Genomic DNA, 23,593 nt, shown 5'->3' with positions numbered 1-23,593 from the left:
CTCCCAGGGACTCCGAGTGCCGAGCGGGTGACGCGCTGGCGAGCGCAGCCGGAAGTGGGGGTGCTGATGCCGGAAGTGGGGGTGTCATGGCGGGTGTCATGGAGGCGGCTCGCAGGGACTGAGGGCGCAGTGCGGCCGCCCAGGTGGCAGTGGCGGCTCATGGAGGTGCTGCAGCCCTGGGGCTGAGGGAGCGCCCAGGCTGCGGGAGGAGCGGTGCCCTGCGGGGGCTTGGTAGGCGAGAGTGGACTCCGTGGCGGGGGAGGGCAGGGCCAGGCCCGGTCTCTCCCGTCGCCTCTTGCCGCCTGTTTCCAGCAGGAGCATCGCCCTGGTCATTTCCGAGGGAAAGAGCGGGACGGCGGGTAGATGTCTCTTCTGCGGGCGAGGACTTGTTATCCAAAAGTGCTTGAGTAAACTCTGAATGTGTTTTGAGTTCGTGGAGAGGACGCGGGCAAAAGCGCCTTTCTTGCGCTGAGGATGGATGAAGAGAGTCTGGAGGCGGCGATCCAGACCTACAACGCCCAGCTGGAGCAGGTGGAGCTGGCGCTGGGGGCGGGCCAGGACCCCTCGCAGCAGTCAGACCTGATGCAGCTGCAGGAGGATTTGAAGCAGCTCATAGAACTGACCGAGTCCAGCCTGGTGGCTGTGAAAAAGAGCAAACTTCTGGCCACTTTGGACACAGATGCCACCTCCTCCTCTTCCCCAGCAGGTCTCCCAGGGCAGGGTTCCCACCTGGAGAGCTCTGCCCAGGATGAGGAATACGCTGCTTTTAAGGAAGCCATTGCTGGGCTTGGAACAGATGAGGAGCCTCCAGCTGATGACAACGAGATCTCCTCAGAGAGAGAGGGAGAAACGGGGGACAAATCCAAATCCAAGTGCAGTGAAGAGGAGGAGGAGTCTGAGAGAGAGGAGGAGGAGGAGGAGCTGAGTGGGATGAAGGTTAAAGCCCCCTACTACAGCTCCTGGGGGACGCTGGAGTACCACAATGCCATGATTGTGGGGACAGAGGAGCTGGAGGATGGCAGTGCAGGGGTCAGGGTGCTCTACCTGTACCCCACCCACAAGTCCCTGAAGCCCTGCCCGTTCTTCCTGGATGACAAGTGCAGATTTAAGGAGAACTGTCGGTAAAGAGAGAGGGGTGGGAGGGGCCTTGTGGGTCAGAGGGAGAAACCTGCTCCTCAAGTGCTCTGTGTGGCTTTCTCACCCAGAGAAATGGTGCCTTAGTGTTTTTGAAATGAGCTGTGGTGAGCAGTGGCATCGGTTTGGCTGTTGCACAGATGAAGTGGGAAACCCTGTGGGAAAGATGCAGAGGTGCTACATAACTGGGTGGATAAATTAACAACTGATGAAGAATTTTAAAACAAACCGCCTGGGTCTGTGGGTAATGCACACATTCCACTTGCACAGGGAGGTTGTGTAGGCTCTGTTTTGGGGGATCAGCCTCAGTGGGCTGTGAGGGTGCTGGGCTGTGAGCCTCACCTTTGTGAAGGAGCTGGGCTGTGAGCCTCACCTTTGTGGAGGGGCTGGGCTGGAGCCCTGCCTGTCTCTGATCCTGTTTATCCCCAAAGCCATGAACTTTTTAATTGGATGTCTCACCAGCAAGGAAGTTTAATTCTCTGGTGTGAGATGCATTCTTTGTCCCGTGACACAAATAACGTGTTTAAGGTGAAACACGAACGACTCTATAATTACAACAGCACGTGGTCAAACTTCCCTAATTATGGTGAAGGTTCCTCACCTCTGACACTCGTGTGCATTTCTTTGGAGGAAGGAAGGGATTTCCATTTGCAAACTCCTGTTCCTCCTTCCCTGCAGGTTTTCCCATGGTCAGGTGGTGTCTGTGGAGGAGCTCCAGCCGTTCCAGGAGCCCGACCTGAGCAGTCTGGGGGTGGGCTCAGCCTGCCTGGCCAAGCACAGTGATGGGATCTGGTACACGGCCAAAATCACCGGTGAGGGGGGCAGGGGCTTCCCCGGGGCCCAGGGGGAAGGTGGGGGCTGAGGTTTATGTGGATGTAAAACTTGGCTGGTGTGGTTAATGACAGAAAAACATAAACTATGTGGCTGCTGCCCTGAACTCAAAATCTTGACCTAGCTGAGGAAACAGTCTGAGTTTTGTCAGGCTAGAGGAGGGAATTGACTGGGAAATAGGAGATACAAAGAGCAAGAATGTGGAAAGGAAATGACTGCGAAGTCATTAACTGCTCCAGGGAAGAGGGAGGGACTGCAGGAATTTACATGTCTAGTAGGTGAGAATGGCAATAATCTGGTCTTGTTTAAACAAAAGCCTGGGGAGCTGGCCCTGCCCAGCAGCTGCTGATACAGGCTTCCCTCTGTCCTGGGAAGAGGGAGGGTTTATTCCCTCTTTCCATCTTTCTTTTAACTGTTATTAAGTCAGAAGGGAGCAAGTCTAACTTCTCTTTAATTCCATTTCTCAACAGCCCATCTTTCTTGATTGGTACAGATAAACTTCTGGCTATCAACAAAGGCATTGTGGAAATAGCTTTTCATTGCAGTGTATGCTTCCCCCTCCCAGACAGAAATAAAAATCACAGATTAAACCCAGAATTTTCTAGAGCTGTTCCTTGGGCCTCCCCCCTGTCCCGTGTCGTTCTGCTGGAGCTGACTCTGGTTTAGCTCCCGTGTGCTGCAGCTCCTGTGCCTGCTGTTCCCTCTGCAGATGTGGACAGTGGTTACTACACGGTGAAATTTGACTCCCTGCTCCTCAAGGAGGCCGTGGTGGAAGGGGACAGTGTCATTCCACCCCTGAGAAGTGAAGATGCTGCTGAATCTGGCGAGTCTGATGAGGACAGTGTGGATGATTCTGGTTATGCCAAAGGTAAGGGAGCGGGGATAAAGTGGGCAAAAGTGACTTGGGATTTTGTTCTGCTTTTGTCTGGGACTGGCTGACTGTCCTAGAGCTCTCACTCTCAGTGTCTCACCTCTGATGAAAGAGCAGTTGATCTCTTTATGTGTTTCTGAAAGACTGAGAACAGTAACTGGCTGTTATGCTAAAACTGCAAACTGAATCTTTGTTTTGTGCAAATCCCTGGGCTAATGAAGGCTGGAGGTTTCCATGGGAACTCCCCACACATGGAAGAAGAGGGTGTGATATTTTAGAGTTCCTGTTTCTTACGTGTCTGGCTGAGCTGAGGTAATAAGTGAATCAGATTTTCTCATCCCTGGGAGCTCCATGGCCCAGGAATGTGAGACTCAAGGAAATGGGAGTGTTGGGTCCTTCTGGTGCCTCCATGAGGCTGCAGGAACAGCCATGCCCTGTTTTACTGCTGAGAGGTGACACAGAGAGTGACCAAGTGACTCCTTGGAAGTTGCACAGGCAGCACTGTCCCTCTGGTGGTGCCACAGCTGCATCACAGGGACAAAGTCGTGTCCTAGAGCTCTTTACATTTAACCTGACAGAGCTTATTGGATCCTAATAACACAAAATTAATGCTGTGGCCTGGAGGAGCTTCATACCAGAGACAGAAGCTGGAGGCACAGGATAAGTATTAGGTGCCACTGTGCTAAATTCTACTCAGATGTGTACTTTAGTCTGTATTATCATCCTAGAAGGAAGGAAAAGAATCATAAAACTCCTGGGTGATTCTGCCTGGAACTGGGAGAAGGTATGTGCATTAAATCAAATGAAAGCTCACATTTCAGTCGCTCCCTGTGCAGTGTTCATGGAAGGTGACAATTCAGTAAGAACTGAGAGAAGCTGGAGGCTTTACCCAAATGCTTTTAGGGTTGGAGAAGTGAATTGTACTGTCCTGTGAGGGATGCTGCACACAGCAACTTTACTCACAATTCCTGTTTCACTGATTTTCCTCTTGTGTTCCACAGTGATAGACTCCGGGGTTCCAGAGAATGGGGAATGGACCCCTGCCTGCAGCTCCTCCTTTGGTGGCTGGGAGGCCCATACTCGTGGCATTGGCTCCAAGCTGCTTGTTCAGATGGGATATGAGTTTGGAAAAGGTAAGGGGAGAGGGTGGTCCTGGGGCTGTTAAGAAAAACCCAGTATTGTGGTTGAAGCCAGAGCTTTGCTGTGCTGAAGGGCCACTTGGCTGAGGCTCAAGCAGTGTGGTAGATCCCAGCAGTGTTGGAGGGAAGAGGGATGAGTTATTTCATGGAAGTACAGGCATGTGGGGCACCAGCCCCTGTGTGGTAATGGCAAACAATGGAGGCACCTGGAAGCACGGTCAAGTTCATGATCAAAGCCGTGAGAACGCTGTGGAGTGTTCAGAGGTGGAGGTGGAGGGGAGCTGATCTGCAAAGCTTCTGATGTCTCTGTTAATGCATCTCCTGGCCTGGACACACACTTCAAAGCCTGCTGAACTCGCTGCTCCCACCCAAATTGCATTGAGCCTTGGGGGCTCTGGGAAGGCCTCTGTGTCTCTGGTTCTTCCAGAGGAACCAAACCAGTTTTAAGTAGAACTTGGCTTGAGAAGCTGAGGATGTGAGGCTGAACCCGGTTCCACAGAAACCGGCCTGACGGATGGCCTCGGGCTTGGAATCACAAATCTGCTGTGAAAGGCTCCTGGCCTGGCCTTTGCTGGTCCCCGTGGCTTGGACAGAAGTTCCAACTTTTGGTACCTCAAAAGCCTCTTGGCTTGTTTTAAGCTTGTGACTGTCAATGTGAGCTTGTGGTGGGAGGTGACTCGGAGAGGGGATGCTGTAATGACTCAGAGTCTCTCCTCAGGCTTAGGGAAGAATGGCGAGGGCAGAGTGGAGCCAGTGCAGGCTGTGGTGCTTCCTCGGGGGAAATCCCTGGACCAGTGTGCTGAGGTGCTTCAGAAGAAGAAGCAGGGGAAGCTGGAGCCAGGCAAATCGAGGAAATGCCGAGCAAAGGGAAGCAGCTCCGGACAGCTGGGCGGCCGTAAGGCGCCGCGCAACGTGTTTGACTTCCTGAACGAGAAACTGCGCGGGAAGAGCGCTGGGGACAAGGCTGGGGGGATGGCTCTGCCCCAGAGGAACAGCAAAGAGATCTACCACGCCAGCAAGAGCACCAGGAAGGCCCTGAGTGTCAGCCTCTTCCAGACCACGGAGAAGATTGAACAAACACAGAGGGATATCAGGGGAATCCAGCAGGCTCTGGCGCGCAACATCGGGCGGTAGGAAAGCGTTCTTTGGGATCGAGTTTGTGGTGCTGATGGGGAGGGGTGGGCTTGAAATGAGATGTGGGAGGAACAAGTGAAATGTATCTGGATGGGACTTAAGGGGAAGTGGAGGAGAGAGTTCAGTGTGTGCTTCAGACCAGCGTGGACACTGGCAGATGTGTCTGGGATCCTTTGGCTGGAATTCAGGCTGTGGCAAAGAGAGGAGCTCTCTGAGGAAAGGTGCCGGAGTCCTTCTCATGCCCACCTCTGCAGCATTGCTGTTGAGGATCCCAGGAGGACATTCCCTAGCCCAGATAGTGCTGAGCATCAGCTTATTCCTGACTTTCAGCAGGTCCCTTGGGCTAATCCTTTAGGAAAGGGCAGACCCTCCTGGGATGGAACAAGCCTTTGATTTTACCATGCAGGATGACATTGCCACTGTGCTTTTTGCTTTCAGGCACAGCATTGCTGCAGCCCAGCTGGAGGAGAAGCTGGCTGATGCCCACAAGCAGCTGGGGCAGCTGCAGGCCCAGGAAGCCAGGCTACAGCGGGAGCAGAAGAAAGCAGACACCCACAAGAAGATGACTGAGTTCTAGGTGCTGAGGAAAGTGTTGGACTGCAGGAGTTGTTCTTCTGGTGCTCCTGGCCTCAGTCTTGATGAGCTGTCCTGCTCTGCTGGGCCTCAGGCTGCTCAGCCTAAAACTGGGCAAAAAAGCAGCAGTTTCTGGATGCCTCTGAGCTCTTCTGGGAGGGGGAGTAGTGCACATCCGTCCAGCCCCAAAAGCATTCAGTGAGCTGGGCCTTGGATGAGGCCTAGCTACAAGGGATGCAGTTCTCTGCTCTCTTGCACTCTTCTTTCCTTCATATTCCTTGCAGTAGCAGCTCCATCCAGAGTCTGTGGGTGCTCAGGTGGTAACACTGCTGGCTACACACCAGCTGAGGGGGCTTGGACAGCCCCACATCCTGCCATTAACTGTGGCTTCTGTCTGTGCACAGTTACAGCACAGGTGCAGGCAGGGTCCCAACCGTGGCTGGGTGAAAACATCAAAGGTCAAGTGCTTTAGCTGCTCTCTGCCTTCTGGTTTTTACTATGGGATTTATCTGAGAACTCCATTTTTTGAGGGGAGCAGTTCTTTGTAGCCCTAGTGTAAGGAAGAGACAGAAAACTGACAGCTCGGAGGTGGAACCAGCAGCCTGGAGCATCAGATTTCAGCAGTCTGACTGTTAGAGTATCCCAGGCCATGCTGTAGCCAAACTCCCTGGCTCGGCATGGAAAAGCTGTCTGGTTCCACAAGTAGAGTGCCATAGCTGGGGGAATAAGCCAGCAGCATAACAGAATTCCCAAACCTATCCAGGAACAGTTCCACAGGGAACCTTGTGATTTTTGCCACCATTAGTTGGGTTTTTCTGCCCAAGGTGGCTCAATGGGTCCTTTTACTAGAAAACCTCAGGACCCAGATCCAGGTTGGACTGGGCCCTGGATGAGCACAAAGAGCAGGATCTGTGTGAGCCCAGTGTGCAGCCCTGCAGTGGGAGAGCTTGGGGCTGGCTGGAGGCAGGCCAGGCAAGCCAAATGCTCTTCCCTGCCGTGTGGAAAGTGTTTGGACAAGAAGGGTGTCCTCTCCCCTTGGTTACATTCTGTGTTGGTGGTGGCCAGTGCTTGCCTCAGAGATGCTGGTTTCATCATCTGTGGGATTTCTGCATTGTAAAGGCTTTTTTTAAAAACAAAAATAGTTTGCAATTCATGCCAGTATCTTAAAGACACCATTCTTTTTTTTAATTTAAGGAACCAATTTCCTTTTATTCTGTGAGTAATTTTTCTAATGAAAAGGTTCCTTTAGTATCCCCTTTTTTATCTATCCCGAAGAACAGATTAAAAACAAGCTGTCAGCCTGGGCAGGGCAGTGCCTGATTTGCAGGGTCAGGCTGCCAAACGAACAAGAAAATCTGAGACTGAAGAAGATATGATCAGAGCTGTTCAGGTTGTGTGGGATTTCACATTGCTGCAGACACACCTCAGAAACGCAGCGAGACAGCAAAACCAAACAAGATGAACATCTTCAGGAAGTCTGTGGGAGTGAGTGTGTGCTCCTGAAGAGCACCTGGATCATGCTGTGATCCTGGTGGATGTGGGATGTGTCATGGGCTGCCTCAGGCACTTCAACATCCATCCGTTCCTATTGGAATTGGCTGTACTGTCCTCATTGTTCTGAATTCGTTTTCTTTACACACCAAGCTCAACTCAAGTGTTTAACAGTGGCCCTTCCCTCACAAATGACTGTTTGTTTCTCACACTTGAGTGCTAAGTGGTGACAAGGATTAATGTGCCCAGCTTAGCGTGGATGCTCACTGAAGTGGCCCATGACTGGAGAGCTGAGCTGGGCAGAGAAAACTTGGGGGTTGATTTTGTGCTCTGAGACTGTTTAACATCATCATCTCTTTAGGAACTCTGTGTATGAGCCCCGTGTCTTTGCCAAGTCCTATTTTGACCCTTCCTTGGGATCTCCACAGCCTGACTTGTCAGACTCCTATTCCAGCAGCTGCCACCTCCCACCCAGCGCAGTTCACACCCCTGCTGAATAAAGCTGGTGTTTCTTTTCCCCCTCTCTCCTTGTAAGGCGTTGTTCATTTGCAAGGTAATGATGATCTGTGGCTCCCCATTCTCTCCTTCTATTGCCCTGATCTCCCGGAGGAGCCGGGCGGGAGCGGGCGCGGCAGAGGGTGCTCGGGTGTGCCGGGAGCCGCGGCGCTTCCCCCCGGCTGCGAGCACAGACCCAGCCTACCCCGGGGTGAAGCCACCACCTCCGAGGCCAGGAAGCTGTGGTGTGTGTGCTCCGTGTCTGCTCACAGCCGGCTGCTCCTCAGGGAGCGGGAGAGCTCGGATCGGGATGTTGGAAATGTGCGGGAGGTCCTGACTGGGACTTGCTGTGGGATAAGAAATGAAATTCTGCAGGCTGGCCGGCAGGGAAGAGAGCATGGTTGGATCCCTGCGCTCCACACTCACCGGATTTTGAGCTCCTGCAAGTAAGTGATGGTGGCTTTCCTGCCTGGGAAATGAGGAATCTGCAGCTAAACTGGGGGGGAAATACCTTAAACCCCCCAAAGTATACAGAAGTCACAGCATTGTCAGAGATGCTCTTGGGGCTGGATAGACTGGACAGGCAGGATTCCTGCTCTGCTCTGGGAAGCCTCAGCTGGGTTCAGCTCTGTGAGTGGGGCTCCAAGCTGTGTCATTCCACGCTTTGTGCTCTGTAGCTGGGCTTAGAAGGGAAGAGAAGGTGGTGGAGCTTGGTAGTGCTGCTGGGATCCCATGGCTGGGGTCTGGAGGCTCAGTGGGAGCCAATTGCTCTTGGGGTGAATTAATTCAGAGGTGCGTGGCATTGTGGAAATTTCCAGTTGTTTTGTGAGGAGGGGGACAGGAGTGTTGCTGGTATGTGCAATGGGAAAGTGCTGAGCTCCTGTCTCTGGGTGAGGAGGCTTGAAAATGTGGTCCCTGAAATGCTGTCTTCTGAAAACCCAAGACGATGTAGAAGTAGTGCATCTGTGGCAAAGGAAACCACTGTGGCAGGCAGATGCTTCTGGAGAAGACACATCTCCTTCATACAGCCATGCTGCAGTTTGGAATCTGGCTTGCCCTAACAGCAGCTCTGAGCTCTCCGCTGGTCTCCTGCTGTGGCTCAGCTCTGCAGAAAACTTCTTGAGATTATTCTTGCCTTCAAAGAGCATTTTTTCTGCCCAAGTGAGTGTTCAGCAGCCAGGGAAGGGCAGGAAGAAAGAAAAGTGCTGAAATGGTGTCAGCCTCGAGCAGAGCCCTGTGGTGTGGGCTGACAGTCACTCACCTGAAAGTTTTGAAGTTGTATTTTCTCAAAAGCCACTCCAGCATGTGAGCAGCGATCAGAACTGCAGCTAGAAGTCTGCATCCAAGTTTTCAGGCATTTGGGTCTGGCATTTAGAAGTATGGTTGGCACTTTCTAAATGAAAAGCCCCCAGAGGTGTTTGACCGTGAAATCTCATCGCAGAGGTAAGCAAAGTAGGTAAGATCTTATGCCTGCTTTTGTGAAATAGTCTTAAAATTCACTAATTTTAGTGAATTGGGGCAGATTCAGTGCTGTAACTGACTGTAAACAGAGCTTTCAGTTTTTGTAATTGAAAAGAAAAAAATCCATCTACTTCTGCTTCTTGGGACTTTTTTGAAGCACAACTCCCTGGGGTACCTGAGCAGAGTTTGCTGCAGCTGTGTGCACAGTTGCTGATGGAAATCAGCTCAAAATGTTCCTCTTGGTTTTTTGCAAATAGGCTTTGAGTAGCTTTGCAGACTTTTTCCTTGCCACCCTGCACTGAACACTGTGTGGTTTTTATCTGGGGAGATGAATCAGAGGCCAGGCAGAATCATCAGCAGCAGCACTTGGTTTTGCAGTGAATGTAATCTTGCTTTCGGACGCCCAGATGAGGTATTTGCACCTTTTGTAGGAGTCACAAAAACTCCCACGTCCTGGAGTAGCAGCAACCCATCTGCCTGAAGGGTGCTGGGGTGTCACACGGAGGAGTGATCCTGCTCAGAGGGCTGTGGGCGCTGTCACACGTACAAAACACTGTGACCGCCCTCGCCTTCAAAGCCACCTGGGCTGGGCTGGTGGAGCCAGAGCCTTGCGAAATGCCGTCTGCTGAGTCTCCTGCCCCGGGGAGCAGCCCCAGGACAGGGAGATCGATGACTTTATTGGCAGGAAATTCAGGTGTAGGTTTCAGAAGGTCTGGCTGAGATTTTGCCTTGCAAACCTGCTCAGTCCTTCTTGGGTATCTTTAGTCAGGCACTGGGTTCTGCTGGCAGATCTGTGGTTTTGGGAAACCCAAAGTGTTGTCCTAAGAAGTGGATTCTCCCGGTGACTGCTGAGCCTGAGCACTGAGGAGGATGCACTGCACAGTTTCACTGCTCAGAAATCCTGGAGCAACCACCGACCTGCTCTACAGAAAGTAGACCAGAAGAATTTTTCTGTGTTCGTTCCTACTCAAGGAAGTCTCTCCTTTCAATCTTCAAAATTCAGGGATGGAAAATCCCCCTGCTTTGGGATAAGCTGCCCTGTGTGTCCCTGCCTCAGCATGCTGAAAGCTCCCACCTCGATTCCGACATCACACCAGCTCCCAGCCCTTGAATCTCACTAGGACTTTGTCTGCTCAACTCCAGAGCCTGCTGAGCTCTGCCCTGCTCCTGCAGCCCATGATTCCATCACTCTAATGAGCTGAACGAGCCCAGCGAGGAGCTCCAGGCTCTGTCTAACACACTGGCCCTGTTGCAGGTAATCCGAATAATTAAAGTATGCTCAGACAGAAAAGCTGTGTTGTCTAATTAAAACGTTGGAAAGGGAACAGCCTCCCCTTCCCAGCTCTGATCTAAGCCAGTCTGTCCAGCCTGGTTAGTCCTCAAAACCTCTCTGTCTCACTTTCTACCTTGAAATAATTGCTCTCCAGGGTTCATGCTTCAGTCAGGGCAGTTTCCAAAGGCATGGGAAGTTCGTAGATAAAAGGATGCTCACAGATAAAAGGGTGCTGCAAATGGGCAGAGTCCTTCTGGTTATTGGGGTAAAAATGTGCCAAAGATGCTGCTGTGTGACCCGGGGTGCAGAGGAGAGGGGAGCTCCCGGGGGCCTGCAGTGGCTTTTCAGATTTACACAAGGCAGGGTGGCTTCTCACCAGAGCTCATCTGGGCTTTGTCATCCGGATGAAGATATGCAAGAGGGTGAGTAAGAGGTGCTCAGCACATCCCTCTGGATCTCTGGGTTCCCGTCCATGCTGCTGGAAGCCGATCCTGCTCAGCTCTGCCCAGGGACCCTACTGCTGGCCCCATCTGGATCAGCTACCGTGCCTTCTTGAAGCTGTGTTTTACTCCAGGAACTGCCTCCATCTCCTTTCAGATCAGGCATTTCTTGGGTGCTGGTGACAGGCCAGCCTCTTTTTGTAGAGCAGGGTGCACAGAGCTGAGCTGTGCCGAGCTGGGAGCCGCAGCCGCCGTCAGCGCTGGTGAAGGTGAAGGCTGTCAGCTCTTGCTTTGGTTTGCAGCAGAGCAGGGACGGGGATGGTGGCATGGAAATGATGGGACAGAGGTCACCAAAAGCCTCCTGGGGAAGGAGGTGATCCTGACAGGCTGGGGAGCACCCGTGCCTTGTGTCAGGACACCCTCCTGCCCCTGCACCGCTTGCTCTGCCGCTGCCGTGGTTTGCAGGGGATGGTTTTTGCCCTGAGGAAAGCACAGGGACAAGGGCTGGGTTTGGGCAAGGCACAGCTTTAGGCACAGGAAAAGGGTGGGAAGACGGGGTGTTTTCTGCTCTGGTGTCACAGCAGAGAGCTGTGCTCAGGCTGCAGACCTGGGGTTGTGGTGGCACAGGGAACGTGTGAATCCATTGCAGAAGGAGGGTGTCCTGGTGTGTTCTGCTGAGGCCAGGGCATGAGGAGGGGGAGGAAGGAGATGCTGAAGATCCCCTTATTTCCAGGAAATTGAGTCATACTGCCTGTCCTTACTGGCCTCCCCTGTGCTCAGGAGCAGTGTCACCCCCATCCCACAGCCCGGGTCGGTGTCCCAGTGTCCCCAGAAAGCACTCTGTCATTTCTAGGGTGTCTCCAGAGGGTTTTCAGGGCTCCTGGGCATCTCCTTTTCACCATTTCAGTGGCAAATTGTGAGCTTGAATCCCGCTGGTTTTGTTGAATTGGTTTTTTTTGCAAGGAACCAAAATCTGAAGATTTCTCTGGTGGCAGAGCACCCACTGCCAAGTGTCCATACAGGGCTGGGCACTGGAGGTGTTACAGTGACTCTGGGGACAGCAATTGCTGGCCCAAAAATGGGACACCCAGTGAAATGTCCCCATCCAGAGCATCCAGAGAGACCCCCTGCTGGGGGACGGTGCTGCAGGGGTCCCTTAAGCCCTGGGGGTCACAGAGCACCATTTCATGGCATGGTGAGCCCAGCAGCTCCAGGCTGAACTCCAACTCGTGTTCTCTCTCCTCAGAGCTCAGCCCTGCAGTGGTGCTGCAAGCGGCTCCCCCATGGCTGCGGCCAGCGGCGAGGGGACAGCAGGGACCCGGCTGCTGCCAGCTGGCACTGCCCTGGCCCTGCTCGGTGGCCTGGTCTACCTGGGCACCCTGTGTGCTGCCTGCAAACGGTACGTGCTGCCCACAGCTCCTCCACTTTCCCTCCTGGGGCTGGGTGGGGCTGGGGATCCCTCATTTGGTGGCATTTGGTGGCTGCGTGTGGGGACTCTGTGCAGCCATCCTGAGCTGGGACCACGGGGTCTGCTGCTCTGCTCACCCCAAACCCCGACCTGTGCCCCAGTGCAGCTCTGCCTGGCTTGATCCTGCATCCTGTGTGTCACAGCCCTCTGGAACAGCCCCTACAGCCAAAAACCTCAGAGGAGCAGCCCAGAGAGGGCTGAGCTGTGAGCAGGAGGGGCAATGCCAAGGGTGGTGCCAGTGGTGCCCTGCACAGCTCAGTGGGGTGCAGGATGCAATTGTGATGTCCCCAGGCAGCACAGAGCCTGCTGTGGGGCTGGGGAAGGAGCAGGATGTGGGTTTTGGAAGTGCCACACTGGGGACCTGGGACACCTGGTCCTCACCCCTGGCTTTGCCACCTGCCTTGGGCTCAGCCCCACTTCTCCCTGCAGGAAGGGCAGGAAGAAGGTCGCTCCAGACGGGGTGAAGCTCGTGGATGAGGTAAGAGCACGTTTTGGGGGGCAGGATCAGCCCTGGGGGGTGGTCTGGGCTCCCAGCCCAGCCTGAGGGTGTCTGTCCCCCCCGGCAGGCCCTGCTCTGCCAGACACAGCTGCGGTCACTCAGCAAGTCGGACACGAAGCTGCACGAGCTCTACCGGGTGAAGGTCAGAGATGATGGTGAGTGGCCGTGGAGCAGGGGGAGCCCGAGGGGCTGGGGCCCTTGGCAACTGCCTGCAGTCCCCATGCTGCCCATCGTGTCACGGACAGACGTGCCACAGCACAGGGATTGCTGCCTGTTGCATCCCCTCATTTCCTCTTACCTCCCACAGTCCAGCGTCCAGCCAGCCTGGATCTCCCCGGTCCTACGGCCCCTGGAGGGGAATCCTTGCACAGCTCTGGCCTCCTGCACCGTGAGCTGCCCCAGATCCCCGTCCCTGAGCCCCCAGCCACTTCCCCAGCCCCCGACCAGACCTACTCCAACCTGCTCTTCACCCCGCTGCGGAAACCAGTGCCAGACGCTGTCTATGAGTGCCTGGCAGTGGGGGGAGAGGGCACCCCGGTGCCCCCCATGCCAGCTGGCACCCAGGTGTCCCCTCCACGGGCCGTGCATGGGGCAGCCGATTACGCCTGTGTCCATAAAGTGAAGAAGGCAGTGTCGGTGGAGGTGCAGGATGGGGTTGTGGCAGGACCCTCCGGAGCACAGCATGGCACAGGCAGTGCCCCTCATGCCAAGGTACGACTCTGGGGGACAGCAGGGATGGGGCACACGGGGGGGTCATTTAATTCCCTCTCTCCTGGCTGTGCCCGTGTGTGGAGCAGGGTATAAGTTAGGATCCACTGCCAGGAGGGGGATCTTTGGCATTGCCCCTGGCATTGCCCCTCCTGCTCACAGCTTCCATCAGAAGATGGGGGGGATAAAATAATGAGGGTACCCTGCAGTGGGCAGGGATTGCTCCCAAACCTCCACCCCAAAAAAAATTCCTTTTGCAGCTGGAGGAGATGTACTCGACGGTGTGCAAAGCCACCAAGAAGAAATCCCAGGTCCCTGCATCAACCCCGAGGGCTGTGAAGGAGGCAGGGTCTGCGTGGCCGTGCCCCTGCCAGCAGGAGGGGGCCTCAGCAGCCCCAGGTCCCCCTGACCCCTGTTACGAGTCCATCAGCGACAGAGCATGGCCTGCTCAGGCCCGTGGCCCCGACCCTGACTATGAGGCTGTGGACATTAACTGGAAGAAGGCAGCAAAACGGGACAAGCCGGGGAAGCCCTGTGTCCCCGAGAACCTGTATGAGAGTGTGGTGGATGTCTGGGCAGGGGGGTCCCGGAAATCCTCTGCCCGTTCAGCAGCCAACGGGCTGGAGGTGTACATCACCAACCTATAGCCCCCCAGGGGCAGGGGCAGTGCCACAGCGGGGTCCCACCTGGCTGGACACTGTCAGGTGCCAAAGGGACAGGTGCCAGCTGCCCTGTGCCCACCAAGCCCTGTGCCCTGCACTCACTCTCTGTTTATATTTTCTGTTACTTTTCTACCCGTGTCCTTTTCCCACCCCAGCCCAGCTGTTGCCAGCAGCTTGATGGTGGGATGTCCCAAGATGGGCAGTTTGGAGGTGCTGGGTGGGACCCCAGTGAGACAGGGCTGGCACTGGCACCAAGATGGGAACAGGGTGGGGACCAGTCACATTTTGGGGTGGGGGGGTGACGGGGCTGCAGCCAGCCCCATGCCTTGGGCTGCAGGATCAGATCCTCAGGTTTCTGCCATGACTGAGGGTCTCTGTCCTCATCACACTGCCTGGGGGAGACCAGGGCCCCCTCCAGCCCCCAGGAAGCCCTGAGAAGCTTTGCTCCCCTCACAGAATGTCCCTTGTTATGGGGAGATGGGGTCAGCCCTGTGCCTTCATGGAATTATAGAATACCCATAGTTGGAAAGGACCCGCAAGGGATCACTAAGTCCATCTCCTCACCCTGCACAGGAAAACACAGAAATTTCACTGGTGTGGGCTGTGGGCTCTGCTCCATCCTCCATTCCCACCCTTTCAGACCCATGCAAGGGTGTCTCCATGGGCAGCCCTCTCCCAAACACCATTAAAAGGCTGAGAGAAGGTTTACACTCTTAAACTGAGTCTAAATCCCTGTTTCTGGGGGCTCTTGCTGCTGCTGCTGGTGCAGGTGGTGCTGAGAGAGCAGCTTTGAGCACCATGTGACTGTGAGTGCACCCTGGCTGGGTGGTTTGGCACCTCTGAAATGGGGACACAGCCACCAAGAGCTGCTGTATGGGGTGATCTGTGCCAGAGCAGAGCCTTGCACAGGGCTGTGGTACAAGCCAGGCTGTGTTTGCTCAGCATTTGCTTCCTTGCTCACCTCCCCATCACTCCCATGGGTCCTGCAGCCTCCTTGTGCCAAAAAAGCTTGGGTGAGCTGGATGTGTACCAGAGCTTAAACTTCCCTCCTCTCCTCCCCGGTGGAGACGAGGCAGTGACGGTGGCCCTGGTCACACGGCCAGTGGCTGCCCGACCTCGTGGCACGGTGGCCCGGTGCTGGCTGGAGCCGGGTGGAGCCCGCAGCCGCTGTGCCGTGCCGTGCCGTGCCAGGCCGTGTGGCAGGAAGCGACGCGCCTTCCCTCAGCATCTCTGCCCCTGCACCGCGGCAGGTGAAGAGATTAAAACCGAAAACGCAGCGCTCAGCAAAGCCCGCTGAAGGCGTTAGAGCCGGAGGCACCCCAGGCGTCGTCAGCCCCGCGCTCGACGCCAAACCACAGCCGCCCTCGAGAGCTTCTCCCATCCCCCTGCGAGATGAGGGCGCTGATAGAGCACGGCTGGTGCCGGGGCTGCCGCGCTCTTCCTGCTGCCAGCCTGCCACAAGCACGGCTGGGCTCCCCCCGGCCGCATCCATCCCCTGCTCCCCTTCTCCATCATCCCAGCGCTCACGGCTGGGTCCCTCCTGCACCACCTGAGTCCCCTGGGAGCTGTTCTGGGCTGTGTTGGAGGCACAGGAGCATCACTTCTTGTGGGATCAGAGGGGTCACTCCGGTCCCTGCGCTGTCCGTGGGGATGTGGGTACCACTGTGCCACCTCCCTGGGGAAAAGCAGGCTTGGAATGGCACCAGGGAAGGGAAAGCTCCTGCTGTAGTGGAGCTGAGGCGGCCAAATTTGGTCTCCAATTTGCCCCAGCAGCAGCAGAAGCTGTGCAGGGCTGCCCCCTTGCCCGTAATTCCTGTGGGATCTGGGAGAGCCCGACTTAAATAAGAGAACAACTGCCCAGTCCTGAGGGTGTTGGAAAACGTGCCTGGAGGCTCGAAATCTGGCTGATGAATGAAGAATTCGTCCCAAACACCACTTGGAGCCTCAGGGTCTGCTCGGGAGGGTCGGGGTTGGGGTCAGAGGGAGGGGAGAGGGTAGGGCTGGGAGTACCCCCCTCAGCCCCGAGGGACAGACGTGAGCGGGGCTCTGTCACGCTGCGAGGGGACGGTGCTGCGAGGGACGGTGCTGAACGGTGCCGTTCCCACAAGAGGGAGCGAGCAGGAGCCCTGAGAGGCGGAACGGGGCTGCACGTCCTATGGGATGTAGCTGTGGGTGCTGCAAGGCGCATTACACACTGCGCGGTGCGACACCTGCACGGTGCCACACCTGCACGGTGTCACACCTGCACGGTGCCACATCCTGCCTGGCGCTGTAGGGCACTCCTTGCCATAAGGATCCGCACCATCCATGTCCCTGCACCCCGCAGGGCTCCGCAGCCCGCGCAGCTCTGTGGCTGTACGGCAGCACAGGGCTCTCCACCCAAAGCAGCCCCGCACCCCAGCAGCTCTGCTCCCCGCCCAGCCCCCCATCCCTGAAGCTCCCCCCCAGTGTGGCCCCGTCCCCCGGCAGCTCCGCAGCTCCGCAGGCAGCCAGGGGACACGGGCAGTGCGGGCACGGCCGCGGCTCGCTCTGCACGTCCAGCTGGGCGAGGGGCATCAGTCCAGCCCGCAGCCAGGCCCTGGCAAGGGCACCCCGGTGCCCTTGGGCATCTCCCAGGGATGGTGATCCTTGTGCGAGTCCTGTGCAGGGCCAGGAGTTGGACTAAATGATCCTCGCATGGCCTTTCCAGGTCAGGAGGTGCTATGACCACTTTTTAGATTTGGGTTCCCCCCTTGCCGAGCCCCCCTGCCCGGGCCGGGGGTCGGGCTGGCGGCACCCTGTGCAAGGGTGGGCGATGTTCGTGGAGTTGCACAACACCGAGCGGAGCTGCCGGAGCCTCCAGCTCCGCGCTTCGGCCGCCGTTAACCATTAAACCAGAGCGGGGGCGGCCGCGGAGCCTCCCCCGGGCCCCACAGGCTCCTGCAGGGCTGCGCTGACGGGGGCTGCGGGATCGGACTCCCCAGGGACGGGGCAGGATGGGGAATAAAGGCTGCTGCGGCTGCGCTCCTCCTCCCGTGCTGCCCGGGCGGCTTTTGGGGCCCCGGGGTGTCCCGGTTCCCGGCTCGTCCCCCGTTCCCGTGCCGGGGTGACACCGGGCGCTTGGCCGGGCTCGTGGGGGTTTCCCCGGTTTGCTGCTTTTTTCACTCTCAGGAAAGCAGCCGGGGTTGGCGCAGGGGGGAAGCGGCACCTCCAGCCCCACCTCCACCAGGACAGGGAGCGAGGGGTGGCCCAGCGCCCCAGGAGCCGGCTGGGAACAGGCAGGGGATCCCCGGGTGCCGCCCCAGCAGCCTCACAGCCCCCGAGCCGTGCCAGGCAGCCCAGGGCTGCGGGGGGACAGGCGGGGGGGACAGGCGGGGGCCACCATCCGGGACAGCCGCACGGACTCTGTCCCGGCCTTCAGGCTGCGGGCCGGTCAATCCAGCCGCAGCAGGAGCTGGTGGCCCCTCGCCGCCCCCCGGCGCGGGTTTTGGGGCAGGTGAGGGGCAGAACGCGGGTGGGCGGCAGCCGGAGCTCCCCAAACACCCCGTGCGCCCCAAAACCACACGCACGCCGTGTATCACATGGATCCCACATACCCCCTGCTCTACAGGTACCCCCTGCCAGCCCAGGCACCCAGGGCACCCCAATGCACCCCGGAATCCCCGCACCCCGCGCACTCCAAGCATTCCATGCACCCAGGGCATACCATGCATCCCACATGGGCAGCCCACGCTCCCCATGGAGCCCGTGCACCCCGTGTACCCCCCACGCACCTCAGTACCCCAGGTACCTCCTGCCCCCCTCGCAGCCCACCCACACCCAGCCCGGCCATTCTGGGGGGGTTTTGGCAGTGATTCCTCGTGGTGGCCAGGACTGACGGCGGAATTAGGAACTTCTTTCCTACTGGGAACGGCGCACACACCCCAAAAGTCCAGACCACACCCCCTTTCTAGCAGAAGGTGACTGTAACTTTTGGGGAAGACCTAGAGCTGATGGGGGAGCCCTACAGGCGAGTTATAGGGGATTTAAAACTTCGGAGAGAACTTTGGGGGGGAGCCTACAAGTTTTGGGGAGTCTAACTTTGTGAGGAGCTCTGCAACTTTTGAAGAACCCCTGTAACTTATCGGCAGCCCTATAATTTGGCGAGGGACCTCACTTTTGCGCGAATCCCCCAAATTTTAACGCTGCGTGTTTCACCCCGGTAAGTCCTCAGGAGCCGTCGGGACTTTTGCGGGATGCTCCGCGGTGACGGCATCCCCGCGTTTATTTGGTGGGCGCCCAGAATCCCGCGCCGTAACAACAAAAACCGGAACTTTCGGGGCTCCTCCGCAACTTTTGGGGAGCCCCGCGAGTTTGGCGGGAAAAGGGGGGGGTGACTTCACGCTGGCCCCAGGGGTGCGGCGTGGACGCGGCGGTGAGCGGGGGTGACGCGGGCGGCCCGGTGGGGGTGCGGTGGGGTTTTTTTTTGGGGGGGTGTCGGGGGGGGGCGGCGGCGGAGACCGGGGTGGGATCCGGGGGAGGCGGCGGGGGGGCGGTGACAGCTGACAGCGGCCCGCCCGAAACTTTCCCCGCCGGTAAAATGGCGCCGCGATGGGATAAACTTTGTGGGGCGGGAAGGGGGGGGTTGTGGCGGCGGGGCGCGGCGGGCGGTGGTGGGTCACAGCAGCCGCGCCCGCGCGGGGATCGCCTCTCCGGGATCGCTGCCCTTCGGGATCTTGCAGGGATCCCCCGCCGCCGGGATCCGCCCAGCCCCGCCCCACGGCGATCAGCCGGGATCCGCTTGCAGCGGGATCCGCTCGGTGCGGATCCCGTGGGGTCTCCCCGGAGCGGGATCCGCTCGGTGCCGGAGCTCGGGCGGTGGGTGCCGGTGTCCGGGCTTGGCCTGGCAGGCACGAGGGCGCTCCCAGCTCTGGGATACCCGCTGGATCCCCGGTGATCCGCTCGGAGCGGGATAAACTTGGGATGTGGATTCATAAGGTGTGGATCTACACCGCGGTGTGGGGTGGGGGTGCTGCCGCCTTCGAGCTGCGTTGCCAGGAGGGTGTCAGGTCGTCTCCTGGCTCTGGATCCCAGCTGGATCCCTGCTGGATCCCTGCTGATGCTCAGCCAGTGAGTGGTGGTGCTGGCAGCAGCATCACAGGGAGACCTGGAGAGTGCTAAGGAACTCCTGGCTGGATCCCACTGCGACCTGGCGGGATCCACTTGGAATTTACCTCACGGAGTGGCTGGCAGGGTCCCCCCACAGCCCACCCTGGCGGCGCTGATTGATCCAGCTCTCCAAACCCAGCTCCCTGATCCAGCTCTCCAAAGCCAGCTCCCTGATCCAGCTCCCCGAACCCACTCCCCGAACCCATCTCCCCATCCCACCGAGGCCGTGGGGATCCCTGCTGCCCGCTGCCTCTCTCTCCCGCAGGCTCCGCTGGGACCCGAGGGCTGGCCGGGGGAGCGGCGCCGGGAGCCGGGCAGCCAGGAGGCCGTGCTGCGGGCGCTGGACGCGGGGCTGGAGCGCTGCCTGGCGCTGCACTCGGCCGTGCAGTGCATCCCCGTGCCCCGGCACAGGTAGGGACACCGGCACGGCCGCCACCCTCCCGGCGGCACCGGCCGCGCTGCGGGAGCCGGGTTCTTCTGCAGGAGGACTTTGGCCGCTGTTGGCCACGCCGGGGTCCCTGGCGGTGAGCGGCTGTCCCGCTGTGGCAGCTCCGGGGAATCCCAGCTGGGAGCATCACCAGGTTGTCCTTTTGCAAAATGCTTTTGGGTGCTCTTGACCTCTTGCTTTTTTTTTAGCCTAAAATTTTTATAGTTTTTTTCTACCCCAGGGAACTGTTTGGCCTTAGGCAAGCCATCCCTGTGTCCGTGGGCAGGATGCAGGTGCCAGTATCCTCCAGCACGGTGCTGCCCACGGTCATGGAGGGTTGCCCCTGGCATGGCACAGGCAGTGGCATTCTGGCAGCCTGCCTGCACCTCTGCCTGCTCTGCTGCCTGTGCCATGCCCAGGGGAGTTCCAGCCAGGTGCTGGGATGATCCCTGGAGGGATCAGCAGCATCTCGGGATGCTGCAGGGTGTGGGACACCTGTGGGTGCCTTTCCATCTGGTGATGCCACCAGCACGGTGGGACCACTGAGACCTTGTGCCACCCCTGTACCCCCACACAAACCACCCTGGGGTGGGTGCAGGCCACTATATCCCAGTGGGGGAGGGAAAGTGATAGAGGGTCCCAGGGGGCCTGTCCATGCTGACATGGCCCCCTCTGCTCTCGCTGGCAGGAAGCTCTCGGGCAAGGCGGGCATTGATGAGGTGATGGCAGCTGCGGTGCTCACCAGCCTCTCTGCCAGCCCGCTGGTGCTCGGGCACCCACCGGCCACTCATGCCCCAGGTAAGAGCATCTCCCTGGCCCCCCCATCCCTGGACATGTGTCCCACGGCAGGACCTGACCTTCCTCTTCCTCCTTCTCACCAGAGCCTGGCAGCGAGGTCTGGAAGGAGGCTCCTGCCATGTCCTCCAGCTGCAGCAGCAGCAGCAACACCAGCGGGGACTGGAGCTGGGACCCCTCCAGCGACCGATCCACCCCCTCCACCCCCTCACCCCCCCTCTCCAGCCATGTCCCCAGCACCTTCCTGCCTGGCCCGCTGCCGGATGAGGGCCCTGATGAGCCCGATGGCACCCACTTTGTCTTTGGAGAGCCCACCCCAAGGAAGAGGAAGGTGGGATGAAGCTGGGGATGATGATGGGGGTGAAGTTGGGTTTTGGGAATAGTAAGGATGGGGATGAAGAGGAGGATGAGGTTAAGGATGGGGATGAGAGTTGGGATGATGTTAGGTACGTGAGTGAGTTTGGGAATGGGGGTAGTGAGGATGGAGATGAGGAGGAGGATGACATTTGGGGTGGGAATGATGAGGATGAGGTTGGACATAGGGATGAGAGCTGAGATGGGTTTGGGAATGTGGGTGATGATGGGGGTAAGTTTGGGATGACAATGAGGATGATATTTGGGCTGGGATGACAGTGGGGCTGGAGATGAGGCTGGGCATGAGGATGAGGATGGGGATGGGGCTGCCAGCCTGACACCTCTGTCCTGCAGAACTCCACCAAGGTGATGTTCAAGTGCTTGTGGAAGAGCTGCGGCAAAGTCCTCAGCAGCTCCTCAGGGATGCAGAAGCACATCCGAACCATGCACCTTGGGTAAGCACAGGGGCTACCCCTGGACACCCCCAGACCTCCTGGTACCCCCTGCAGGGTCCTGCAGTGCTGGGGGAGAGTGTCCCAGCCAGCCTCTGCTCTCTCTGCAGCCGGAAAGCCGACCTGGAGCAGAGCGATGGCGAGGAGGATTTCTACTACACGGAGCTGGACGTGGACATGGAGGCGCTGACCGACGGGCTCTCCAGCCTCACCCCGGTCTCTCCCACCTCCTCGGTGCCTCCCGCCTTCCCTGGCCCCGAGGCTCCTCTGCCCCTCCTCGACCTGGCCCTGGCCTCCCCCTGCAGCCCCCCGGGCCCCCCCGGCCGCTGCCACGTCCACACTGACCACGCATACCAGGTGGGGGGACGGGGATGGAGGGTGACAGGGATGGAGGGGAGAGGGATGGAGTGGGAGAGGGATGGAGGGGACAGGGATGGGGTGGGACAGGGATGGGGTGGGGTACAGGGATGGAATGGGACAGGGATGGAGTGGGAGAGGGATGGAGTGGGACAGGGATGGAGGGTGACAGGAGGTGGAGCTGCTGCACTCCCTCATCACCCTGTCTGATGAGGGTTGTGTCCTCTCTCTCCAGGGCTGCCGGACCCCCCCACGGCCACCGGTGTCCCCCACTGTCCCCACCCCGCCACCACCCAAGCCACCGGCCGTGCCCAGGTGAGCCATTGCTATCGTGCTCCACCCTGTCCCCTGTCACCGGCGTGTGTCCCCCGGTTGTGACTTGTTCCTGTGCCCGCAGGCGGCCGCGGGGGGAGGCCAAGAAGTGCCGCAAGGTGTACGGCATGGAGCACCGGGAGATGTGGTGCACGGCGTGCCGCTGGAAGAAGGCCTGCCAGCGCTTCCTCGACTGACTGACGGAGCCCCGCCGCTCCCTCCTTCTTGCACATTTTGCACTCGAGGTGCCTTCGCGCCCCCCCGGCCGCCCCCCGGACTCAGGGAACGGCCCCCCGAAAGCTTTATGCACACACACAGCCCCCCTGCCACGGAGCTTGTCCCCCCCGCCTTGTTTTCCCTTTGAAAATAAGCTAAATCCATCAATCCAACCCCGCTCCTTGCCGGGGGGGGGGCTGGCAGGGGGTGTCTGGCTGCTCCCGGCCCCCTCCCCGCTCCGGTTTGGGGACCCCCATGGCTGAAATAAGCTGTGCCTGTGGCCGGCAGGGGCTCGCAAAAGGGGGTGTCTGTTCCTGCCCCCCGCCTGCTCCCGGGGGGCAGCCCCAGTGCCCAGGGCAGAGGTGGGCGCCTGCCCCCCCCTCGCCCCCCCCAGGGGGGTTTTTACTCTTTGTAATGTCATTTCTCTCTCTCGTTTTGGGGAGCCCCTGCCGGGGCGATGCCCCGGGAAGTGCCTGCAGGAATGCGCCCATTTGCACTAAGCCAAACTGCACAAAGAGGGGTCTTTTTGTTTTCCTTTACTTTTTTTTTTTTTTCCCTTCGTGTGGTTTTTATTTTTTAAATAAAATATATGAAAATTGGTATTTTTACCTACTCCCTCCCACAGCACGAGAGCGCGCGGGCCGCGGCGCTGCGGCAGCGGGGTGCCTCCAGCCCTGGGCGGCTTTCAAGGGGTTTCATTCACTTTAAACCCCCTTTTTACCCAAAAAAAACCCCCAATTTTCCCCTCAAAACCCTTTCTCCCCTGTTGTCCTGTCATTCTCCAGCCCAGGCAGCAGCTCGGGTTTGGCCAGGCCGTGGCAGCCTGCTCCTCTCCCCACGCAGGGAGGGGACAGGGGGTGGTGGCCCTGCCACCCTCCTGCCCTGTGGGAAGGTTCCCTTTGCATCAGGGACCCCCCATTGCAGGGTCCCCCCTTGCAGGGTGGGACACTGCTTCGGCCCCGTGGGTCAGGCTGGTGCTGTGCCCCCACTTGTCCCCTCCAGGGATGTGATGTATCAGATCCAAAAGAAAAAAAAAAAATAAATACTTGGATTTTTTTAAATGAATCCTGTTCTTTAGTTACTGTTAAAACAGGCAGGGTGGGCACTTCGGGCCTCTTGGCACCCCCAGACCCACTGTTGTCACCCCCCTCCTGCATCCCACATCCCCCAGGGGTGGCATCAGCCTGTGCATCCTCCTGGGAGTTACTTTAATTTCAGATAATGCCCAAAAAAGAAGGAAACTGCCACCAACAGGCAGCAGGGAGGAAGGGAATGAGCTACAGGTGCCTGTTTGGGATGGGGAAGGGAAGGTGGAGGGAGCAGCACCCCCAGACTGGGGGTGAGCAGGGCTCCCTGCTGGTCCCCATGTTGCCC

The 23,593-nt window shown here is 58.2% G+C and overlaps 3 protein-coding genes across 3 annotated transcripts; all 3 read left to right on the top strand.

Annotated features, from left to right (window-relative positions):
- Nucleotides 1-63: 63 nt before the first annotated feature.
- ZGPAT (zinc finger CCCH-type and G-patch domain containing) lies at nucleotides 64-7,696 on the top strand. The gene is made up of 6 exons (XM_041458323.1): nucleotides 64-1,121; nucleotides 1,813-1,946; nucleotides 2,675-2,833; nucleotides 3,838-3,969; nucleotides 4,694-5,105; nucleotides 5,548-7,696. The coding sequence occupies exons 1-6, from the start codon at nucleotides 475-477 to the stop codon at nucleotides 5,684-5,686; spliced, it is 1,623 nt and encodes a 540-aa protein (XP_041314257.1). The 5' UTR covers nucleotides 64-474; the 3' UTR covers nucleotides 5,687-7,696.
- Nucleotides 7,697-7,797: 101 nt separating this feature from the next.
- On the top strand, nucleotides 7,798-14,851 carry LIME1 (Lck interacting transmembrane adaptor 1). The gene is made up of 6 exons (XM_041458324.1): nucleotides 7,798-8,114; nucleotides 12,089-12,241; nucleotides 12,740-12,788; nucleotides 12,877-12,964; nucleotides 13,117-13,520; nucleotides 13,778-14,851. Exons 2-6 carry the CDS (start codon nucleotides 12,126-12,128, stop codon nucleotides 14,162-14,164), a joined length of 1,044 nt encoding a protein of 347 aa, XP_041314258.1. The 5' UTR covers nucleotides 7,798-8,114; nucleotides 12,089-12,125; the 3' UTR covers nucleotides 14,165-14,851.
- Nucleotides 14,852-17,896: 3,045 nt separating this feature from the next.
- Nucleotides 17,897-23,270, top strand: SLC2A4RG (SLC2A4 regulator). Its single transcript, XM_041458289.1, has 9 exons — nucleotides 17,897-17,944; nucleotides 18,306-18,359; nucleotides 19,572-19,717; nucleotides 20,422-20,531; nucleotides 20,615-20,859; nucleotides 21,237-21,337; nucleotides 21,445-21,691; nucleotides 21,927-22,006; nucleotides 22,089-23,270. Exons 1-9 carry the CDS (start codon nucleotides 17,897-17,899, stop codon nucleotides 22,198-22,200), a joined length of 1,143 nt encoding a protein of 380 aa, XP_041314223.1. The 3' UTR covers nucleotides 22,201-23,270.
- Nucleotides 23,271-23,593: the final 323 nt, after the last annotated feature.

The sequence above is a fragment of the Pyrgilauda ruficollis genome, unplaced genomic scaffold (genome assembly GCF_017590135.1).
Source record: "Pyrgilauda ruficollis isolate IOZ18807 unplaced genomic scaffold, ASM1759013v1 scaffold127, whole genome shotgun sequence".
Lineage (NCBI taxonomy): Eukaryota > Metazoa > Chordata > Aves > Passeriformes > Passeridae > Pyrgilauda > Pyrgilauda ruficollis.
The sequence above is the reverse complement of the archived record's forward strand: the minus strand, read 5'-3'. Positions and strand labels throughout refer to the sequence as shown.